General features: G+C 38.6%; 1 protein-coding gene across 4 annotated transcripts in view; it reads left to right on the top strand.

The window, feature by feature from the left end:
• htr4 (5-hydroxytryptamine receptor 4) overlaps positions 1-19,466 on the top strand; it is a 206,020-nt gene that overhangs the window by 128,520 nt on the left and 58,034 nt on the right. For all 4 annotated transcript variants that reach the window (XM_088080755.1, XM_042493792.2, XM_088080753.1 and 1 more), the window contains exons 5-6: positions 3,103-3,256; positions 9,618-10,207. In XM_088080755.1, the coding sequence (XP_087936881.1) occupies positions 3,103-3,256; positions 9,618-10,207 (744 nt within the window). The remainder of the gene's footprint in view (positions 1-3,102; positions 3,257-9,617; positions 10,208-19,466) is intronic.

Here is a 19,466-nt window from a genome sequence, read left to right as displayed (position 1 = left end):
TCTTCGTTTTTCTCTTGTCTTCTTGCTCCTTTTTCCTCTTGTCTTTTTCATTCCTTCTTTTTGTTTCCTCTCGTCGTCTTCTTGCCTATCTCTTCTCTCTCAGTCCCTCTCCCTCTCCTCGCCCTCATTCATGGTATTTCTCTGTCATCCCTGCCATTCCATTCATGCAGTTAAGAGCCAGCGTTGTTTCAACGATATCGCTGCTTGTCAGCATGTTGTTTCCCGCTGCGGCGTCTGATATCATGCACGCACACACGTACGAGCACTTGCTAATGACACAGCCAGAGTCAGAGCAAACGTGCTTGTTAGGTAGTGAGTTGGTTACAAATTAAGTGGCACAAATGTAGATACACAAAAAAAAGTCTGAAAAAATAAGTGCTCGTTCAGAAGTGTTTCGTTAAGATCACTGGAAACAAGCAGAATCCAATTTGTTTTACTTATTTGTTAACCCTTTAGAATCTGGATCAATGGTTTGATTTGTTTTGAACACATTTGGGAAAAAAAAATGCAATTAGCAGGCCACCAAAATAAAAGAAAAGCAAAAGGTGACAAGAAAATGACTTGAAAATTATCCAGAAACAAGTTTAAAACAAGACCAGAAAACAATATTTATATTTCTTATAATTTTATATTTAAAATTGAAATTATTTGTATTTTATTTTATTTTATTTTATTTTATTTATTATATTACATTTTATATATTTTCCTTTTTTCTTTTTTTAAGGTCATTCATTTGTTTCTCCTTTGTTTTTTACATTTCTTTATCTGCTTATTTTCAGGTAATGTTTTGTATCCTTTTTCGAATTTCTTGCTTATTATTGCTTATTTTGGGGCTGTGCTCATTGCCTTCCTCCCATGTTTTTGAAAAAAAATCTCGCCAGTGTGCTTAAGTTTCAAAGGGTTAAAGTCTGTGATGCTTCTTTGCAATAAAGAGAGAACTACAGAAAGCAAAGCTAGAAAACAAAGAGTGTACAAAAAGGGAAGGAAGTGGACAACAGAGACAGATCTGGGTCAGAGTGAGGGGGAAATATACGGTGAAGTGTTCCCACCAGAGTCTGAATCCAGCGTCTCCATCAGTCTCTTTTATAACCGTCACCAAGGACAAGTGATGGGCTGCTGCCGCTGACAAACTGAACGTCCCGTCTCCAGCAGCCAAGGCCAGCTGACAATTTACTGAGTCGTAGTTGTAAGAGGGGGAAATATTCTGTTGCCTCAGATGCACTGTGATAATGTCGGCACAGTAAGTGACCTCTTGGCATCCTTTAACCTGTTAATCGCTCTCAAAACCATGCGGCAATTAGCAACTTAACAACATATGGCCAAAAAAAATGCAAGAAATTAGTAAAAAGTTAGGAGAACCAGAACTACAAAATAGACCAAAATAGTGCTTAAAATAAAACATTTTAAACTAATTTTCAGGAATTTTTCTTAGTTATTTTTTTACTCATTTCTTACAGTTTGTTGGACTTTACCTGCCAAGCTGGTCATTGCCTTTTTCTCCAAGTCAAACCACTTTTCTTGGGTTCGAAACAGGTTTTAAAAGACTTATGTCAGATTCCAGGAAAGCTTTCAAAGGTGGGACATGGGGAAGAACCGCTGATTAAAAAAGTGTAAAAGGTAGCTGAAGTGAAAGTTGGAGGTTAAAGGAAAGAGGATGAAGAAGAAAACAAAAAGGAAAGGAATTAAGATAATTACAATGATGACACATAATAGAGGGGATACGAAGATAAATGAATGAAAAGTACAAAAAGAGGCAGACTGGGATGATGAGAGAGAAAGACGACGAGATATTGAGGGAGAAGCTTGATTTTTAAAAATGTTCTAGTGCTTAATTATTGGTGGTTAGCATATTTTTGCAAATCCATTGGCAGCAGAGAGCCTCTTGTCCTGCCAAAAGAGCTCATTAAAAAGGAAACGAGGGACAGAAACAGAGGGACGGAGTGACGGCAGAAAACACCAGAAATAAACAGGTATTTCAGCTGTGTGCTTTTGTCCAGTCATTTGTGACCATTTATTTTTGGCTGATGACAGATTTTAGTGATGTAGGAACCTCTTGCTCGCCCCTCAGACGTCCCTGTTTGGCCCCATTTTTCACTGAAAACATACTTAAAATCAGCAATTACCAACTTGCCAAGAAATGCCAAGAGAGTTACCTAAAAATTTGAAGGGAGGATTATTAGAAAACAAACAAAAAAAATATTGAACAGTCAAAAAATCAATTTATAGTTGTAATAATTTTATATTTAAAATTTATTTTACAGAAAACTAAATAAATGATAATAATAATAAATAAATAGATAAATACTTTTATTATTTTCAGTACTTTTTCTGGGTCATTTTCTTGATTTTTTTAAAAATTTTTAGGTAATTTTCTTAATTTTTTTCAAATAATTTTTTTTGCTAATTTGGTTGGCCACGTGTTGCTCAGGTTTTAAAGGGTTAAGCCTGGTTTCACATGTGTTTTATGTGTGTTAGTTGAATCAATTTTAATGCACTTAGCAGAAACTCAACACAGGGCCACAGAAACCCCATCGACAGTGTTTCGGAGTAATTTACACATTACAGCACAGTTCTACACACTCACAGCAGCTGAGGCCACATGAGCCAACAAACAACATAAATCAGCTTTAACTCTTGGAAAGTTCTGCAGAAGGCTTTATCTGCAAATTCATTGTATTTTCAAGTTTTTCTTTTCCTATAACTTTTCTTTTATGTCAAACTTTTATGTCAAACTGCACAGACCATACACCAAAAATGGACTTTTTGCAATTTCAGTATCAATTTCATTCAACGTGCAATTTTATCTTCATAACATGCAATTTATCACCGTTGAGCTTTGCATCTTATTTATGCTGTTTGTTTTCATTTATTTACTTAATTTTTGCTTTATTTATCTTGTACATACCTTGCTTTGATATCCATTTGCTGTTATGAAAATGCTAATTTATCTTGTCACTCATCCACATTTTTTCAGTCATTTTTATTTGACAGTCTATAGGGTCTACTTAAAGTTATGACACATTTCTTCTGTGCACATATATCATGTTTTCTTGGTGTATTGATGAGCTGATTGGTTATTATTTTTCTGTCATTGCTCTGCAGGTACTACGCTATCTGCTGCCAGCCTCTGGTCTACCGGAATAAGATGACGCCCATGCGAGTGGCTCTGATGATCGGCGGCTGCTGGGTCATTCCCACCTTCATCTCTTTCCTGCCCATCATGCAGGGCTGGAACAGCATCGGCATCGACCACCTGGTGAGTCCTGTGTGTGTGTGTGTGTGTGCGTGTGTGTGTGGGGGGGAATGATTCACAGAGCTGCCTGTGTTGGTTCTATATGAAGGCGAAGCCAAAAATATTTCACATCTCAACAGGAAATGAAAGTTTGTGATGGCAGTACACTGCTGTTAAGTGAAACTGGAGTCGCCTGGAGGGGAGAAAAAGAAATAGAAAAAAAAGAAAAACAGTCAAAAGAGGAAGAGCAAAACATGTTTCACATAAACAGAAAAAAAACAATTAGTGTCTGCATGAGCTGAGAAACAAATTATTGTCCTGTGGAGTTCGTATTGTTTACAAGACAGAGGAAATGTTTCATGTGTTTCTATGGAAACAACATCAACATGTCAGAGACAGAAGGACACTGACACCACAGACATGGACTCAAGCTGTTTCTTTATTTCAAAATGTAAAGTATTTAACCATGAGTCAGTGTCGAGTGTCCTGTTTGTGCAGTGAGGTTTGTTTAATGTTAAACACGATGCAAGATAGAACACAGAAAAGGATGAGAAGAAATATTCTGGTTCAAAACGTAAACGCAAACAGTGTGGAGGTATCAGATAGGGGTGAGCAGACTGATACCAAAATATCGATAACAAAGGAACTATGTTTTCATTTTCAAGATTTCTTTCCCAGCACTTTTTTGAATGACATGCTGCATGTGGTGCGATCTTTTCGAAGTGCTCAAAAAAAGGCAGAGTGCTCTGAAAAGGACGTACAGGAGCAGCTCTTTTTCTCAAGTGGCTGCTTGCAGCTGCATCTGCTCACCCCTCATAGGGAACAACCGAAAAAAAGATGCTTGTGCTGAGGCAAAAAAAACCTATCTGGATACAAGCCCTTAATTTCCAACCTTTGGTCTTTGATGTTCCATTGTCATGAGCACATGCATGTAGAAGAGGGAAGATTTATTGGTAATCTTTTTAAACAAACTTTAAAGAACAAAATTACATTTGTCCTTTATTCTGCTACATCTTTGGAGTTGAAGGATGAGTTGATTAAAATCATCAGCTACTCTGAAAAATTTCATCTGGTTTCTTAGGCATGTTGCTGCTGATGGCATCATACAATTCATGCAGCGCATTTTTTTGAATTTGCAGTCTTGTGTCCTTTTGGCTCTGAACAAGGTCCGCACATCCAGTGCAACAGCTTGATCCAGGATATAAGGGGTTAACCATGTCTCTGGGAAGATGTCTGCAACTTACTTTACTCAGAGACTACAAATAATTGTCTAAATTTGCAGCTTCAGAGAGATGAGTAGATGTAGATTAGAAGGCTCTTCTCCAGCAGTGCGGTCTTCCTCAGCAGATACAAGTTGCTTCGTTGTTTCTCAAGCCAGCAACAAAGATATAAAGATAAACAAAACATTGTGTTGCACTGAATTTTTCTTCAGACTTTTCTCTAAATGTATCTTTTTTCTTGTTTAATATTGGATACTTTATTCCCCTCAGGCCTTTGAAAACCCTTCAACTGATACAACCCAAGTAGAAAAATCCATTTTTGCAGTAGCTGATAAACCGTAACTCTGTCTGCATAACTTGATATCTCGGCAGTGAAGCCATAACTTGTGGCAAAGTCTTCAGATATTGATTTGTTTCTGAGGTCACAAGCCATAAAAGTTAAGAACAACTGAGTAATAATACAAGCAGCTTTCCTTAATCCTCCAGATAATGTTGAAAACATAAAGCTCGTATTAGATCTTACAGAAAAGCAGAAAGAAATAGGTCCAGAGGTCTTTATTATTCGGACCTGAGAGCATCAGCAGCGATCTCTGCGACCTTTCACCTCTGACATCAAACCGTATACTCCAAACTGAATGGGATTCCTTGCTGGCTTTTTTTTCTTCATTATTATAATTCATTATAATGTTGCCTCGGCCAAGGAGCTGTCGCAGACGGTTTAAAACGCTGCAGCCCGTCGTATAACGAGATGAAGTACAGGGACATTACACAGTTTTGGCCTCTCTCCACCGGCTGAGAATAGAATAAAACGCTGCAATTCTCGTCACACATGGCACAAGTAAAATAGTACATTTCTGGATTGTTGTGCCCATATTGCAACTTTAAGGGCCCTATTTAACACACAGCACAGAGCAACTGTCATTGCTCGTTTCAGACCAACACAGACACAACACAACACGTTTTCATATCAACCGCTGTGGGTCTTCAAAAATCCAAAGTTAAGGGAGATGGATCATTTGCCATGCCTGCCTCCAAGTTTTCAATACTTTAACTCTCTTTATTAGACTATCCAATGTAGTTAACTGTTTTCTGTTTCTGAAGAAAAGGGTCTCGAGACTAAATTATATATAAATATGTACACATTTTTTCCAATAATTCTATTTTCAAACAAAAAACAACCAAAAACTAACTTGGGAAGAAATGACCCAACAACTGGCACAAAATTAGGTTTAAAAAAACAATAATAATAAAACTGGAAAATTAAAGCCAAAAAAGGAAAACAAAATTAAAAGCAAAGTTAAAAAAAAAAAAAAAAAACAACTAGGAAAAAATTTAGGGAAAAAGTACCAAAAAATCATTTTGTAACAGTAACATAATCTTTATGTATATAATAACATGTAATATATAATTATGTCATAATAATAATCTGGACATTTTCTTTATCTCTTTCTTTAATTTTCTAAGTATACTTTTTGCACAAGAAAAGTGATGTCGAGACGGTTTTCACAGGGTTAATTTTGAAGCAGTTTACCACTTTTGTTTTGAAAAGTGCAATATTCACAGAGTATAAATCTTTTTAGGTGACCTTTAGTGTTATTTGTGTGTGTTGAACATTAAATAACGGATCACGTCGAAGTTTGAATTTGACATTTTTGTGCAAATTTGTGAATGAAAAGTTTGAGGAAATCAGCCACTAAAGACAAGATGGCTGATTTGAATAAAAATAGAGCAGGAAGAGGAGGACAGAGACAAAAATGTGTGCAGACAAAGACAACAAGAGCGTGTGAGGAGAGAGAGAGAGTCCCCAGCCACTATTAACCTTGCTCGCCCCGGTCTGCCTGACTGTCCACAGGAGGACCGGCCTGCTCATCTTTGGCAGCACTGGCAGTGACTCACACACACACACACACGCAGAGGTTTACAGCACAGCAGCAGTGTGACGTTCGCTCTGTGCAGCGGCGGCGGCAGCGGCGGCGGCGGCGGCGGCAGCGTCTCTCTTTGGGTCTAATTAGAGCTGTTGAATATTCTGAGCAGCCCGTCAGTTTTGGCACAAACTGCAGCTCAAAAACTGAACAAAACAACCAGACCTGCAGAGCCACCAGAGACACGCGGACATGTCTCTGTCTGCTTTCACTGGTTCCTGCTGTTTTTAATGCTTTGTGGAAAAACACGGCTCTGACTGGTCGGGCAGCGCAGTCTGTGGTTTCACACAAAAATCATACAAGTCAAGACTTCTGTTGGTGTTCAGTATTTATTTAATTTTGTATCGCTGGGAGATGCCATCAGATGCCTTTTGCAAGCATTAAAATCTTTTTAAAAAACATGGAAATAAAGTTAGCTTGGCAAGAAAATTACCTGATAATTTGTTTTAAAAAAATAAGAAAAATAATAAAAGGAAGAGAGAGAAAAGGGGGGACAGAACTCCAGAAAACAATATTAATAATTATCATAACTTTATATGTAAAATGATGTTACAGATATTTCTCTTTTTAATCTTTGGCACTTTTTCAAGTCATTTATTTTTTTCTTTATTATTTTACATTACTTTTTTTTTTCATTTGAATCAGTGCGATGAAGACCTTTGATTTGTCTGGTATTTTATCACCTTGATCAGTCAAAAGCAGACATTTTACCCACTCATAGCCATTTTATCTGCTAACTGTGTCTTAATAGGATTTAAAATTCCCAACATTAAATTTCACAATGTTCAAAGATCTTATCATCAGATTATCACTAACTCCTACTTGTGTTGTAGCTATAGTAACAGTTGTGATATTATTCAAAACATTTTCACACCTACAAGTTTGAGAAGCTATTTATTTATTTATTTATTTGGCAGAAGCTTTTTATTCAGCTTGTAATAAAATATATAAAATACTTTTAATGCTATCTCAGTCTTTTCAGGTAAAACCCCATTCATGCGTTTCTTTTTATTCAGCAGATTAATGAAGTGACCTCTGCCTTCTTTGCCATACAATTTATTATTTCTTGCAGATAAACCAAAAGGACCAAGTAAACACATTCATGTTTACAGCCTGTTGTTATGCAGAATTCTCATGTAAAAGCTTAAAGCTTAAAGCTTAATCTTCATAATATACTAAAGGAAACATTTATTTAAAAAAATGGATGAGAATGAGGCGATCATAGACGGGTCTTTTAAATGATAAGATAACATCTTCAGCCATCAGCACTCTGAAGAAAAAGCCTTATTCCTTATTACAGTTTTGATGTGTTTTGCTCCGTTAATTGGCCATCAGGTGATTTTAATAAGCTGTAAAGATGGTGGAAATCACCACGTTTATAGACTATGGAGCTTCAAAGAGGTTTTGAACAACATCATTTTTCAGAGACGACTCCCAAATAAACTATAATCATGTCTTTAATGAAGCCAATTATGTTCAACGGCTCAAATAATTTAAGGGAGAATTAATGACAAAACTTCAATTTGGCTTTTGGAAAGACTAAAACCCATAATTTGCAAAAAAAAATTAAAGGAAATGTGATCAATGAAAAAGAGCTGTACAAGCATGACGCACAGATTTTAAAAAATAAATCTATTTTTACTTCATTGATATCGTGTTCACAGCAGACAGGTAAAGTTAACAGTCGGCTATAAAAACACTTAAAGTTGTGAGTCCATTCATAAAAACAGCTTCAGTTTACACAGTGAGGAGCGGGTCCTTCATGCAGCGGTGTGGATTGATCTCTGTATTATTCATCTGGTAGCCCTGAGCCGTAGTTTCCCTCACAGATGATAGCGGAGGAAACGCCGGGATGGGACTTCACTGTGATTAATGGTGGCGTGCAGCGCCTCCCTCTCCCTCAGGACCCGCGCTCCCCGTTTTCCACGGAGAGCGTTGGATTTTGAGTGGGTTGTTGTGAAGTCTGGAGGCGTTTCAGAGCAGAGCTGTGCAGCAGCTCAGTGAATGTGGTTTCTGCAGGACTATTTTCAACAAACTGTGTATTCTTAAATTCTAGCTTTTAGTTAATTATGTGTGCGTGAATGAGTCATTTGTGCTTTTTTGTTGTTTTTATGAAAGCATAAAATCACAAATTTTATTCATCAGTATTTTTGCCAGCTGAAAACAAAATAGTGATGCTGTAGAAAGCCGTTTCTGAATGCAAAATATTTCCCATATTGCTTCTGTTGGCAGCTGATACTTCAATGTGCTGTTGGACGCCCTGAAAGTCGATTGCTTATTTTTGAAACAGCTGGAGAAAACAAGTTAGGCCGCATGATGAAAAAAAAAAAACCAATTTGCCTGAATAATTTTTACATTTCTGTCATCTGTGAAAACAGTTTTTGGACGTGATTTTTTTGGAAGGTAGGGGCAATGATTGTTGTCATTATGCCCACTTCAGCCACAAAAGGCAGACGCGCACCACCACTTCATCTTCAACAGGATCGAAAGTATTCATGTCAGTTACTTCATCGTGTGACCTATAAAAGCGAAAAAGTCATCATGCTTTTTTTTGTGAGAAATGGGAGTTTTTTCAAAGTTGACATTTGTCCATTAGGCGTATTTTTTATTCAAATTTCAATTTGCGCAATTTGAGGGTTTATGGAAACCAGCCTGCTAACATGAATCCAGTGTATTTTGCCTTTTGCAGCAACTTCTGATCTGATTGAAAGTAGATTTTCCTCCCTTGCTAACCTGTCAAACAAAAGCAGGTCATGTATTCAGCCTGAAGCTGATATGGCCATTTCAAAACTGCTTCAGGAAATTAAAACTAGTATATTTGGTTAAATCGGGTAAAAATTGTGTCTATGGTAACAAGAAATCCACATTGACTGCTGGTTGAAGAAGGATGTTAATCCTTTCCTTGCTTCTGCTTTCGAAGGTTATGGGCCCGCCTGACTTACATAACCTTCCTTTTTACTGCATTAAAAGAATAATGTACTTCTCACTAACATCACAGTCTCAGATATTTAACGCAGTACCACAGCAAATTCTATATCCATCCATTCAACGGTTGTATTTTCTGATTTGCCACAGCCTTACAGGGCCAGTTTATTGTTATGGACTTTTAGTCTTAAAACAGTGAAGCAGCATATTGTTTTTAGTGTTTCTGTCACACAGCAGTAATACAGGAATAAAATGTCTCTGAATCTTGCCTCAAGGTGCTTGTCTAACTGTCCGCTCTGATGTGACTTCTTTTACCAGATCGAGCAGCGGCGTCACAGCGAGGGCAGCAACTCCACATCCTGTGTCTTCATGGTCAACAAGCCATACGCGCTCACCTGCTCCGTGGTGGCCTTCTACATCCCGCTGATCCTCATGGTGCTGGCCTACCAGAGGATCTACGTCACGGCCCGAGCACACGCCCTGCAGATCAGCATGCTGCAGCGGGCGGGAGGAGCCGGAGCCAGCGCACCCGGTACTTCAGGCGCCGGTGTGGACTCTGCTGACCATCAACGCAACCACCGTATGCGAACAGAGACTAAAGCGGCAAAGACTCTGTGCATCATTATGGGATGTTTCTGCCTCTGCTGGGCGCCGTTCTTCGTCACCAACGTGGTAGACCCGTTTATAGACTACACGGTGCCGGACCAGCTGTGGGCGGCTTGCCTGTGGCTGGGCTACATCAACTCCATGCTGAACCCCATCCTCTACGCCTTCCTCAACAAGTCCTTCCGCCGTGCCTTCCTCATCATCCTGTGCTGTGGGAGGAAGAGGTACCGCAGGCCGTCCATCCTGGGCTCCGGCGCTCCCTGCACAGCCACGCAGATCAACGGCTCCACACATGTACTCAAGTAAGTCCTCAAAATCTTTCTGTGTTTGGGTCTGGTCCAGTGTTTATCAGGCTTTAAACTGTGCTCCGAAACTATCATAAAGAAAGCGAAGGTATCCATATAACTCAAGAAGATGTTTCAGGATGATTAGGGCTGGATGTCATTCAGAAATTCACGATACCTGTAGACATACCAGTACCTTTAAAATGATACCAATAAGTACTTTTTTATGTACTCATATTGTCAATGCAGTTGTGTGTAGTATGGCAATACTTCAGAATGTTTTGTTGGCATCTCAGCATGCTGAACGACCAACGCCGCCAATGCATCGAGGTCTATTTCTCCACACAACACGCTGTTTGGGGTGTAGCTTGTGCTGCAGGAGTGTGAGCTCAACACAGTGGATCGTTGGTGAGAGTTTATATGCATGAACACAGTGACAGGGCTAACTGTAAGCATCACATGGCTAACGTTACCTAGTAGTTTTCAACAAGATAAACGACAGAGTGGAGTCATTTCAGTGTCATATTGGGTTTGTCTGGACCGTTTAACGGCATGTTGTTGGACGTTAGCTGCTGCTGCTGTGTTTGCTCGTGCTGACCGGGCAGATGTTGGGTTTAGGTTGAACTGACCGTTTGCCTGGAGGACGGCCCTCCAGAAACGACGGTAACAGGAAATTTTACTGATCCTGTCAGACATTTCAGTGCTGCTCAGCACTGGGTTATTTTGGTTTAAACCTTAAGGTTTAAATTTAATAAATTTAAATTAATTTAAAGTAATTTATGTAGTGAAAACATGTTTTGTGTTGTTGTTTTTTTGAGTTGTTTTTTGTGGCAATTTTTGTGTCAAAATGATCATATATGGTCCTTTTAAAATATTCTTGTAATATTGTCAAAATTCTATGAAAAGTAGAGTATAACTTCTGATATGACATATCTTATGACAGAAAGTTGTGTAATGTGGTATCATGGTGCAATTTTTACTGTAAATTTCTTATGATAATATAGCTTTTTTGGTCCCCCAGCAATAGCTGTGATCAGAGCCATTACATGTCCTTGAGATATCTCAAAAATGCACCAAATTACTGTAAGGCAGTAGTTCTCGTTTTTCTCAAAATAGTACCACTTTATTCTTGAAATCATAGCTTTTCTTTAAGCTCAACAGTGTTTTAAACCTCTTAGTGAAGAACACATTTCAGCAAAAAACTCTTCACACTTGCAGTTGTTGTTTTTGTGTACTTGAACCACAACTTGCCCTTGAGTCCTCATATTTTCTGTATACAGACATTGGAGTGGTAATCTCACATTATACAGAGGGAGCCCTTCAGCCTTCACCTGCCCTGCGTACAATAATTACTGCAGACATTTAGCGAATAATTTTCAGCTGGGTCAAATGTCAAGTAGCGACAGCCCATTATGATAAAATGATTTGTTTTCAGACATGTTAGAGACGACTTTTTATCTCTGTAATACCCTCCTGTCCCTTCACTTTCGAACACACGGTCGTGACTCATTCCTCTCTCGACCTATTACTGTTTCTAAACATAGAACACATGTTTCACCGAGATAAGAGTCTGACGTTTTACGTGTGCTTCGAAGTGACCTATTCCATACTTAATCTTCATTTTTTCCTATCCTCTGTCCCTGCGTCTTATCGGTATTCAATAATGATGAATGGAGCACAGCAGCTTGTTTTTCATAGTATCCTTGTGATTGCTGGAAGGTTAAACAATCATGCCTGTATTATGTTACATTATATCTAGTATAATGTGGTATGTAGTTGTATCTGACTACATATGTATGTGGCATGTATGAATAATATATCAGGTGATAAAAAATAAATAGAGGACAGGTATTCTAGGGATTTTACATCTCGTGACCCTAGAGGGAATTCCAGTAGGGAATATTCTCTTCCACAGGCCTCCATTTCTCTCTCCTTAAACTTTTTGTAGGAATCTTAATGGATAATGAACAGACACTAGGTGTACGAATTACTTTATTACAGATACTCTATTAAATACTAAATGATAAATTGTGCTTTAGTACCATGCCCCTTGATGTCAGTCACATGAATGTCCTCCATACCTGAGTTGTTGAAACTGCAACCAGAAGGTGAGTTTCTATTCTTGATTTGATTTGATTTATTTAGCACATATTAACATTCATAGAGTAGTAACTGTGGACAACTGTCACTTTGGCTAAAAATGGCAGAATAAAGTGGTACAGCCAGCGAAGAACAGTTTTTGTACAAATACTGTCTCTAGTAGCACGCTGCTCTGTTAAAATAACTCCACATTTCATAGATAGATTTTTGATATTAAGATTTCTTGGACTGTACTGTATCTCTTTGGCAGTTTAATTCAGAGTCCTCCCCCTATTGTGCTGAATTTGTATGTCTGGTGTGGCCATTGTTATATCATTTCCAGCATTTCTGCTGGTGGTGAGATCTGCTGAGTATGATAATCTACAACAATTATGTCATTTATGTAAATACAGACCGGAGATGGCTTTCTGCTGCTGGAGACTGTTGAAGTGTTTGGACGTCTGTCTCAGTGTTAAGGACAATAGTTTCATCATAGTTAAAGACTTAAACATGGAGTGATTATTTGCTGATTTATTTTAAAAGTGAAACCATTCTAAGACAGCTTTGATTAAGAGAAAATGTTCAGTCTTATTTGAGGTATTGTACCTCTCTGACCTCAAGGCTTTATGTTGATGACATTGTAAGACTTTTTATCATAACTGCAGTGTAACAAAAGGTTTTCTACAAAGTTCAAAATTTTACAAAGCGTCCACACATTAATTAAGGCCGGCAGCTTTTTCACTGTGAATCAGTCCTTATCAGAGTAACCTTATCACGCTGCAGTAGCACTTTTCTGCAAAGGTCTTTTTCTTACTTTCTCATCTAGTCCACTCGATATAAAGGTCAGAGATTACTTAACTTACCTTCACTTCAGTTTGCAACGAGTCCTCCAAAGAAGGAACAGTGCCTTCGAGACTTAAGACGTAGACAATGAGAATTCACACACCTGCAAATGACATTTTCTCCTCACGAGAGGCATCACAGAACAAGGTGTTATGAATTTAGTTAATAATAATTTGTAAATCCCTCTTCCTTATATAACAGCCTCTGCAGGCCAGAGATTGCAGATGAAGACATTGTAAAAGTCGCAGTTCTACCACAAGTTAGATTATTTTGTTCCGAGAGGAATATCTGTGTTTCTGCGTCTGAGCAGAGGAGGGAAAATTATCTGACAGAAATGATGCTCAGTATAACATAAGTGTATATAAAATGCTTGAAAGTGAGACTTCATCGAGTATGTAGTACATGAACCTCGTCTTTTTGCAAACTGAGGCTGCAGATCCTTTGAGACTCGTGTATGGTTATAAAAACAATTAGTTTGAGTGATTTGACTCCGTGTGGAAAACCATACGGGGCAATGTCAGTTCGTTTTTGTAATATCGAGGCAGCAAATGTACCATTTTCCTTCAAAATGGTGTTGACATCCTGAAACGTTATGGAGCTGGAGCTCATTGTAAGAAATCAATGGGTGTGTTTATACCAACACAGAAGCCCCAACCAATTAGTCTGCTCTGCCGACAGTACGCACAACATTTTCATTCCCTCGCTGACATTTCTGGAAAACCTCCAGAGAGTTGTTACCAAGGTTTAAAGCAAGCTATTAATGTGAGCTTGTCCATATGGAAGTCATCTGTGCGCTTGTTATTTTACTCTGAAGTGAGCACTGCTCAAATAAAATTACAATTATTCACACTGGTCTGGTAATACCATGAGACAACCAGTAATATGTGTTACATTCAAAGGTTTTTGTGCTCTTAATTCTAATTCCCCTGCATTTTTTCTGCATATTGCCAGCATTTTAACCAAAAACAGACCGGACGTTGGATAGATCAGGTGTTCTTATTGCTTGACACATCTGTTGAGTATGCAGGTCATGCAAGAACTTGGATCTTTTCAGCTTCTGGGAATAGTGTGCAGATCCGTACATGTGGTTGTACATTATAATGCTGCAGCATGAGGTCATAGCAGTGGGCAAACAATGGAAATCTCACAGTATCTCTTTGCTATCAATAAAATACTCCTGTGTTCAATGTCTTGTCTATGCCAGCCCATACCATAATCCTATCGTCACAATTGGGCACATCGTTCCCAACACTGGCATTAGCAAACCACTTGACGCCATATATGCCATCTGCTGTAAAACTGTAAAAAGAACACTTCCTCAATGTGCCACCATCAACGGTGAGCAGTCGCCCACTCATAATGTCAGACTGCAGTCAGGTTAAAATCCTGGTGAGGATGATGAGCCCCCTTAAGGAGTTTTCTGACTGTTGTGCAGAAATTGTTTGGTTTTGCAAACCAATTGTTGCATCAGCTGTTCGGTTCGGTGGTCTCAGACAATCTTACAAGTAAAGAAGCCGAATATGGAGGTCCTGAGCTGGTGAGGATACATGTGGTGAGGCTGGTTGGATGTACTGCCAAGTTATTGGAAATTACATTGGAGACAACTTATGTAGTAGAGACATGAACAGGACACATTTAGATGAGAACGAATGAAAGTCTTTATTTTGCTTTTTTTTTAAAGTCTGTGTTCACATGATAACATTGTGAGAACGATCCACGTGTACACAAATCTGCAAAAACAGCCAAAAACGCTGCAGTATGCATGCCAGACCAGCAGTTGGCTTCCCAAATTTGTGGCATCTTGTTCTGAAATTAAACAGGACATTTTGGTGAGGACTACGGGGACACTGATCTTCTCTTAGATGTTTTCTGACAGTTTTGTGTAGAAATCCTTCAGTTGTTCAAACCTTATGGCAATGAAATAAACATTCAGCGCATGGGTCAACGGCTCTGTGGGATATTCCTGCAGTCAGCATGCCAGTGGTCACAGTCCCTCAAAACATGCAACATCTGTGGCATTGTGTTGTCGGTTAAACAGGACATTTTGTTGAGGACAACAAGCGTGTCGTTGAGCACTCCTGAGATGGTTTTTGACAGTTTGTGCAGAAATTCTTTGGTTGTAAACCAACTGTGCATCATGTTTTTGGGAGGCTGGTCTCAGATGATGTTGCAGTTAAAGATGCTGGATGCGGAGCTCCTGAGCTGATGTGGTTTCGTGTGGTTTGCGGTCGTAATGCTGGTTGGATGTACTGCCAAATTCTCAGAAATTTCATTGAAGATGGCTTAAGGTAGTAAAATGAAGATTCAGGTCACAGGCCACGTCTCTTTTGGACATTCCTGCAGTGGCGCACTCCCTCAAAACATGTGGCATTGTGCCTTTTATTGTGAACATCCCAAGGCACATCTGTATAGTAATAATGCTGTTTAATCACCATTTTGATTTGCCACACCTGTCAGGCGGCTGGATTATCTTTTTAAATTAGAAGTGCTCACACAGATTTAAGGACATTTGTGAAGAGAGAATTTGAGAGGGTTGAGCGTTATGTGTGCGTAGAAAAAGTCTTAGATCTTTTCTTACAAGTCATAAATTATGGGAGCAAAAACAAAATTGTTGTTCATTATTTTATCTCTTTCAGTGTAAATCTTAATGTACAAATGGTTTAGATTTCGAATCATTTTAAGCTAAATAAAAATATGTGTAGTGATTCAGAATTTAAACTGCAGCAGTGGCAATGAAGCTCTTTGCAGGAAACTCTGTGAGATACTTATGACGTTGAATATCCCCGCTGACTGCCATCATTAGCTGCAGTGTTATGAGTTCTCAGCAGATATAATAACACACTTTACATAATAAAAGTCATTAGATGTTGGGTGTCCTACCTGGTGACATTTCTGGATATTATTACTTGTGCAATATAATATCTTCTGGTAACATTTGACTCTAATGTTGTGCTTTATATAACTACACTACATATATTCCTGCACACTCGTTCGTTATATATCTCCCGGTGTGCTATTGATAGAAACTCCACAGGGAGCGGACACCTTTGGACATCAGAGGTCTGTGGCTTTACGCTGCCATTAGTCTACTTTGGTCTTCCAAGAAAAGTAAACGTGGGTTTTTAAAAAACTCAACAGAATGCTGTTCACATCGTCACATCCGTCAGCTTGTCCACTTTGATAACATGTCATGACGCACACTCCTGGTTACGCCGCAGGGGTAGCAGGTTAAAGGTCTGCTGCGTTCCAGACTAGAAATATCAACATTCAAGGTTTTTCTGACAGCTGGAGATCATGCTAACACACACAAACGTATTCACAAAAGCAAAGACGATTCAGCAGCACGAGCACGTAGCGGCAACCAGCTGCAAGTGACAATTAAAGTGATGTATGACTCTGTCTGCACGTGATCTATGATTTATGACTCTTCTCTGCCTCCAGCGATGGTGGAAGCATCTTTTGCTTCAAAGAGAGATTTCCAGTGTGTGCTGGATCAAAATAATTGGGAGGCTGATAGGACTGTTTATCAAAACCAATAGTCTCATGATCACCTGGACAGGTTGTAATTTATAATCAGTGGTGTGTGAAGATACAAGTAACTTGCTTTGTTTCCGTTGTTGCTGTTCCTATTGATTGCAGACTGAGACTGATAGAGGTGATAGATAACATAGTTAGTAAGTTAAGATAGAAATTAAGAGTTATGAATGACTGATAAGCGTATTAAAATCAATCCACAGATGATGGAGAGAGGTCGCAGCGGCCTTTGCATTGACGGTACATCAACATAGTCTCTGAACCAATTTCCATTGCACTTAGTCTAGTTTCTGTTACTGATACACCAATTTTTCAACCAGCCACAAGTGTAAAACCTTTTTCTTTTTTTTTTTAGTTTTTTAAGCTTTTTTCACATTTTTGGAGGTTACAATCTGGTTATTTTCATGTGTATATTGCAAATGTGCATAAAAACAGGTGGAAGGAAACACACCTAATGAGTAATGTGACTTTGGAGTATTAAATGTAACATACAAAAATACAAAACAATGTTTTAAAATAGGCTTCAAAAAAATATATATTTTTAGTGGACTTGTCAATGGTTAACCCTTTAAAACCTAAGCAAATTAGTCTGATTTCTTTTAAAAACATGGGGAGAAGGCAACAAGCATCTTAACAGAATATGGCCCAAGTTATAGCAAGAAATTAGTTTAAAAAAAAAAAAGTTACAAGAAAATTACTTGAAAATACTCCAAAAATAAATAAATAAGCCCATTTTTTATCACTAGGAGTGTTGCATGTGTCTTCATTTATCTGTTCATTTATCTGTTTCTGGAACGACAGGAAATGGCTTACACATAAATACACAAATGAGAAATAGTTTTACATCATCCAAATATTGATAAACACCAACTTGTTAAAGCAGAGGACCTGAAGACAGTTTAGTTTGTGTGGAAATGAATCTATCCACAGACCCTGCTGTCTGCCGGGTTCTTCTGTGGGGGGGGAGTTATTTTGTTGGTGTGTCTGTGTGATGTCACAAACAGACAGAAGTAAACAGCAGCAGGAGCAGAGGTCTTTGAATACTCTTCAGTAGTTTCTTCTCCTTCTGTATCTCTTATTTATTCAGTCTCTCTTTCAAACTTTTGCAGACTAACTTATATTAATTAGTATATATAATATTTTACGCTGCTCAGGGGGAGATGGACTGTAATTAGTGTTGCCGTGTTGGCCCAGGAGTGAATGCCAATCGTGTGCATTCTGATTGCATTAAAAAGCCAGATGTAAGTGGGTGTTTGCAGGTTTTGTATGCAGTGCGAAAGAGATTTTAAACTAGTGAGCCTTTACAAAATAAGCCTGGCTTTTCCTTTATCCAGCTTGATGGAATACCCCTCTGGAGCTGTCAGCTACGGTTTGTAAACAATGTGCCAGCGATAGTGAAAGTCACAGCTCCAGCTTTGTCCTTTTGGTGTTTCGACTTGCTATATTTCAATTTTTTCACTGTTGTGTCTGCAATTTCCGTAGCATCCTTTGATGCATTCTGCTTACACCAGGTTGCTACCTTTTAATAAAGTTCTGACCTCACCCGTGTGTCTTCTCCAGTACCGTCTTGGACACAAGATAAGACAGAAGATGAGAAAATCCAAACAGAGTTTCTGCAGATAAACACACAGCCACACACATTTCTATTGGAGAGGGGTTACTTTTTGTTTGAGTCTGCACTGTTTTTGCATATTTACCTTTAACCTTGAAATTTTGGAATCAAAACTGTTTTCCTGTTTCTTAATCTCTGACTGAACACCATCAACTCTATTTTTAGATCAGACAAACAGCTTCAGTCTGAGATTAACACGTCTCAGAAACGTGAAGAAACTGAAGCAGTCGATGTGGACGCACAGACCAGCAGGATTAATGTATCTCTGTGTGACGGGCGCATCGATCCCGACACTAAAGATGACCGAATTGATCCTCGGCACTCACAGTAACGGGCATTTCCCCTCGGAGGTCATCATCAGTCTTTAACCCGTCTGACCTTTATTTATCCAGGAGCTGCCGCTCCACCATACAGGGAGATCTACAGTTACATACTGTTAGTCTTTATTTGTGTATGGCTACTCAAGTGTGGTTAAAGGAAATTTTCTTTCCTCTGATCCTCTGATGACCCCTATTCAGTCTGAGCAATTTGCTAATGAAATAGAGAGCATCATCACACAAGTTTACAGGATTGTTTCCATAGATTCATGATGTAACAAACACCGGAAGTCTAAATCTGCGTTCTCGAGACTTTCATTGGTTCACTGCAGTTCCAGCACGTTCTCATCCCAAGATGTCACATATTTCCACTTTGTAACTTTGGTGTTTACATGTTACGCTTCAGGTGTCCTCCTGCATTTCCTGTTGACCTTCCAGGATGCTGCAACTTACATCAGGTTGGCAGCTGCGAGGCAGAAATGCTCAGCTAAGGCGCTGATCGCTTGTTTCGCTCATGATTTGTCTTGAAGCATATAAGAACACTAACCCTGACAAAGATGAAATCCTGATTTTGATTGGATGGGGCTTTAACCCTTCGAAACCTGGATCGTCATCAGTTTTCCTGTGCTTTTCCCAAACATTTAAACCTTCAAAAATAGAGCAAATCTGTGTGATTTCTTTCAAAAATAATGGAAAAAAAGGTAATAGGCAACTTTGCATGAAATGTCTCAAATTGCAAAAAAAACATTGTAAAGGATGACAAGAAAACTTTAAGAGAGAGAGAATCATGAGAATTTTTTTGAGTAACTAAGGAATAAACACAAAAAAAATACATTTATAATTATTACAATTAGCAGAAATTTTATGTATCTTTTTAATTTAAGCACTTTTT

Source organism: Plectropomus leopardus, chromosome 8, assembly GCF_026936395.1.
Source record: "Plectropomus leopardus strain MGB_pleo_1.0 chromosome 8, ASM2693639v1, whole genome shotgun sequence".
Classification (NCBI taxonomy): domain Eukaryota; kingdom Metazoa; phylum Chordata; class Actinopteri; order Perciformes; family Serranidae; genus Plectropomus; species Plectropomus leopardus.
The sequence above is the reverse complement of the archived record's forward strand: the minus strand, read 5'-3'. Positions and strand labels throughout refer to the sequence as shown.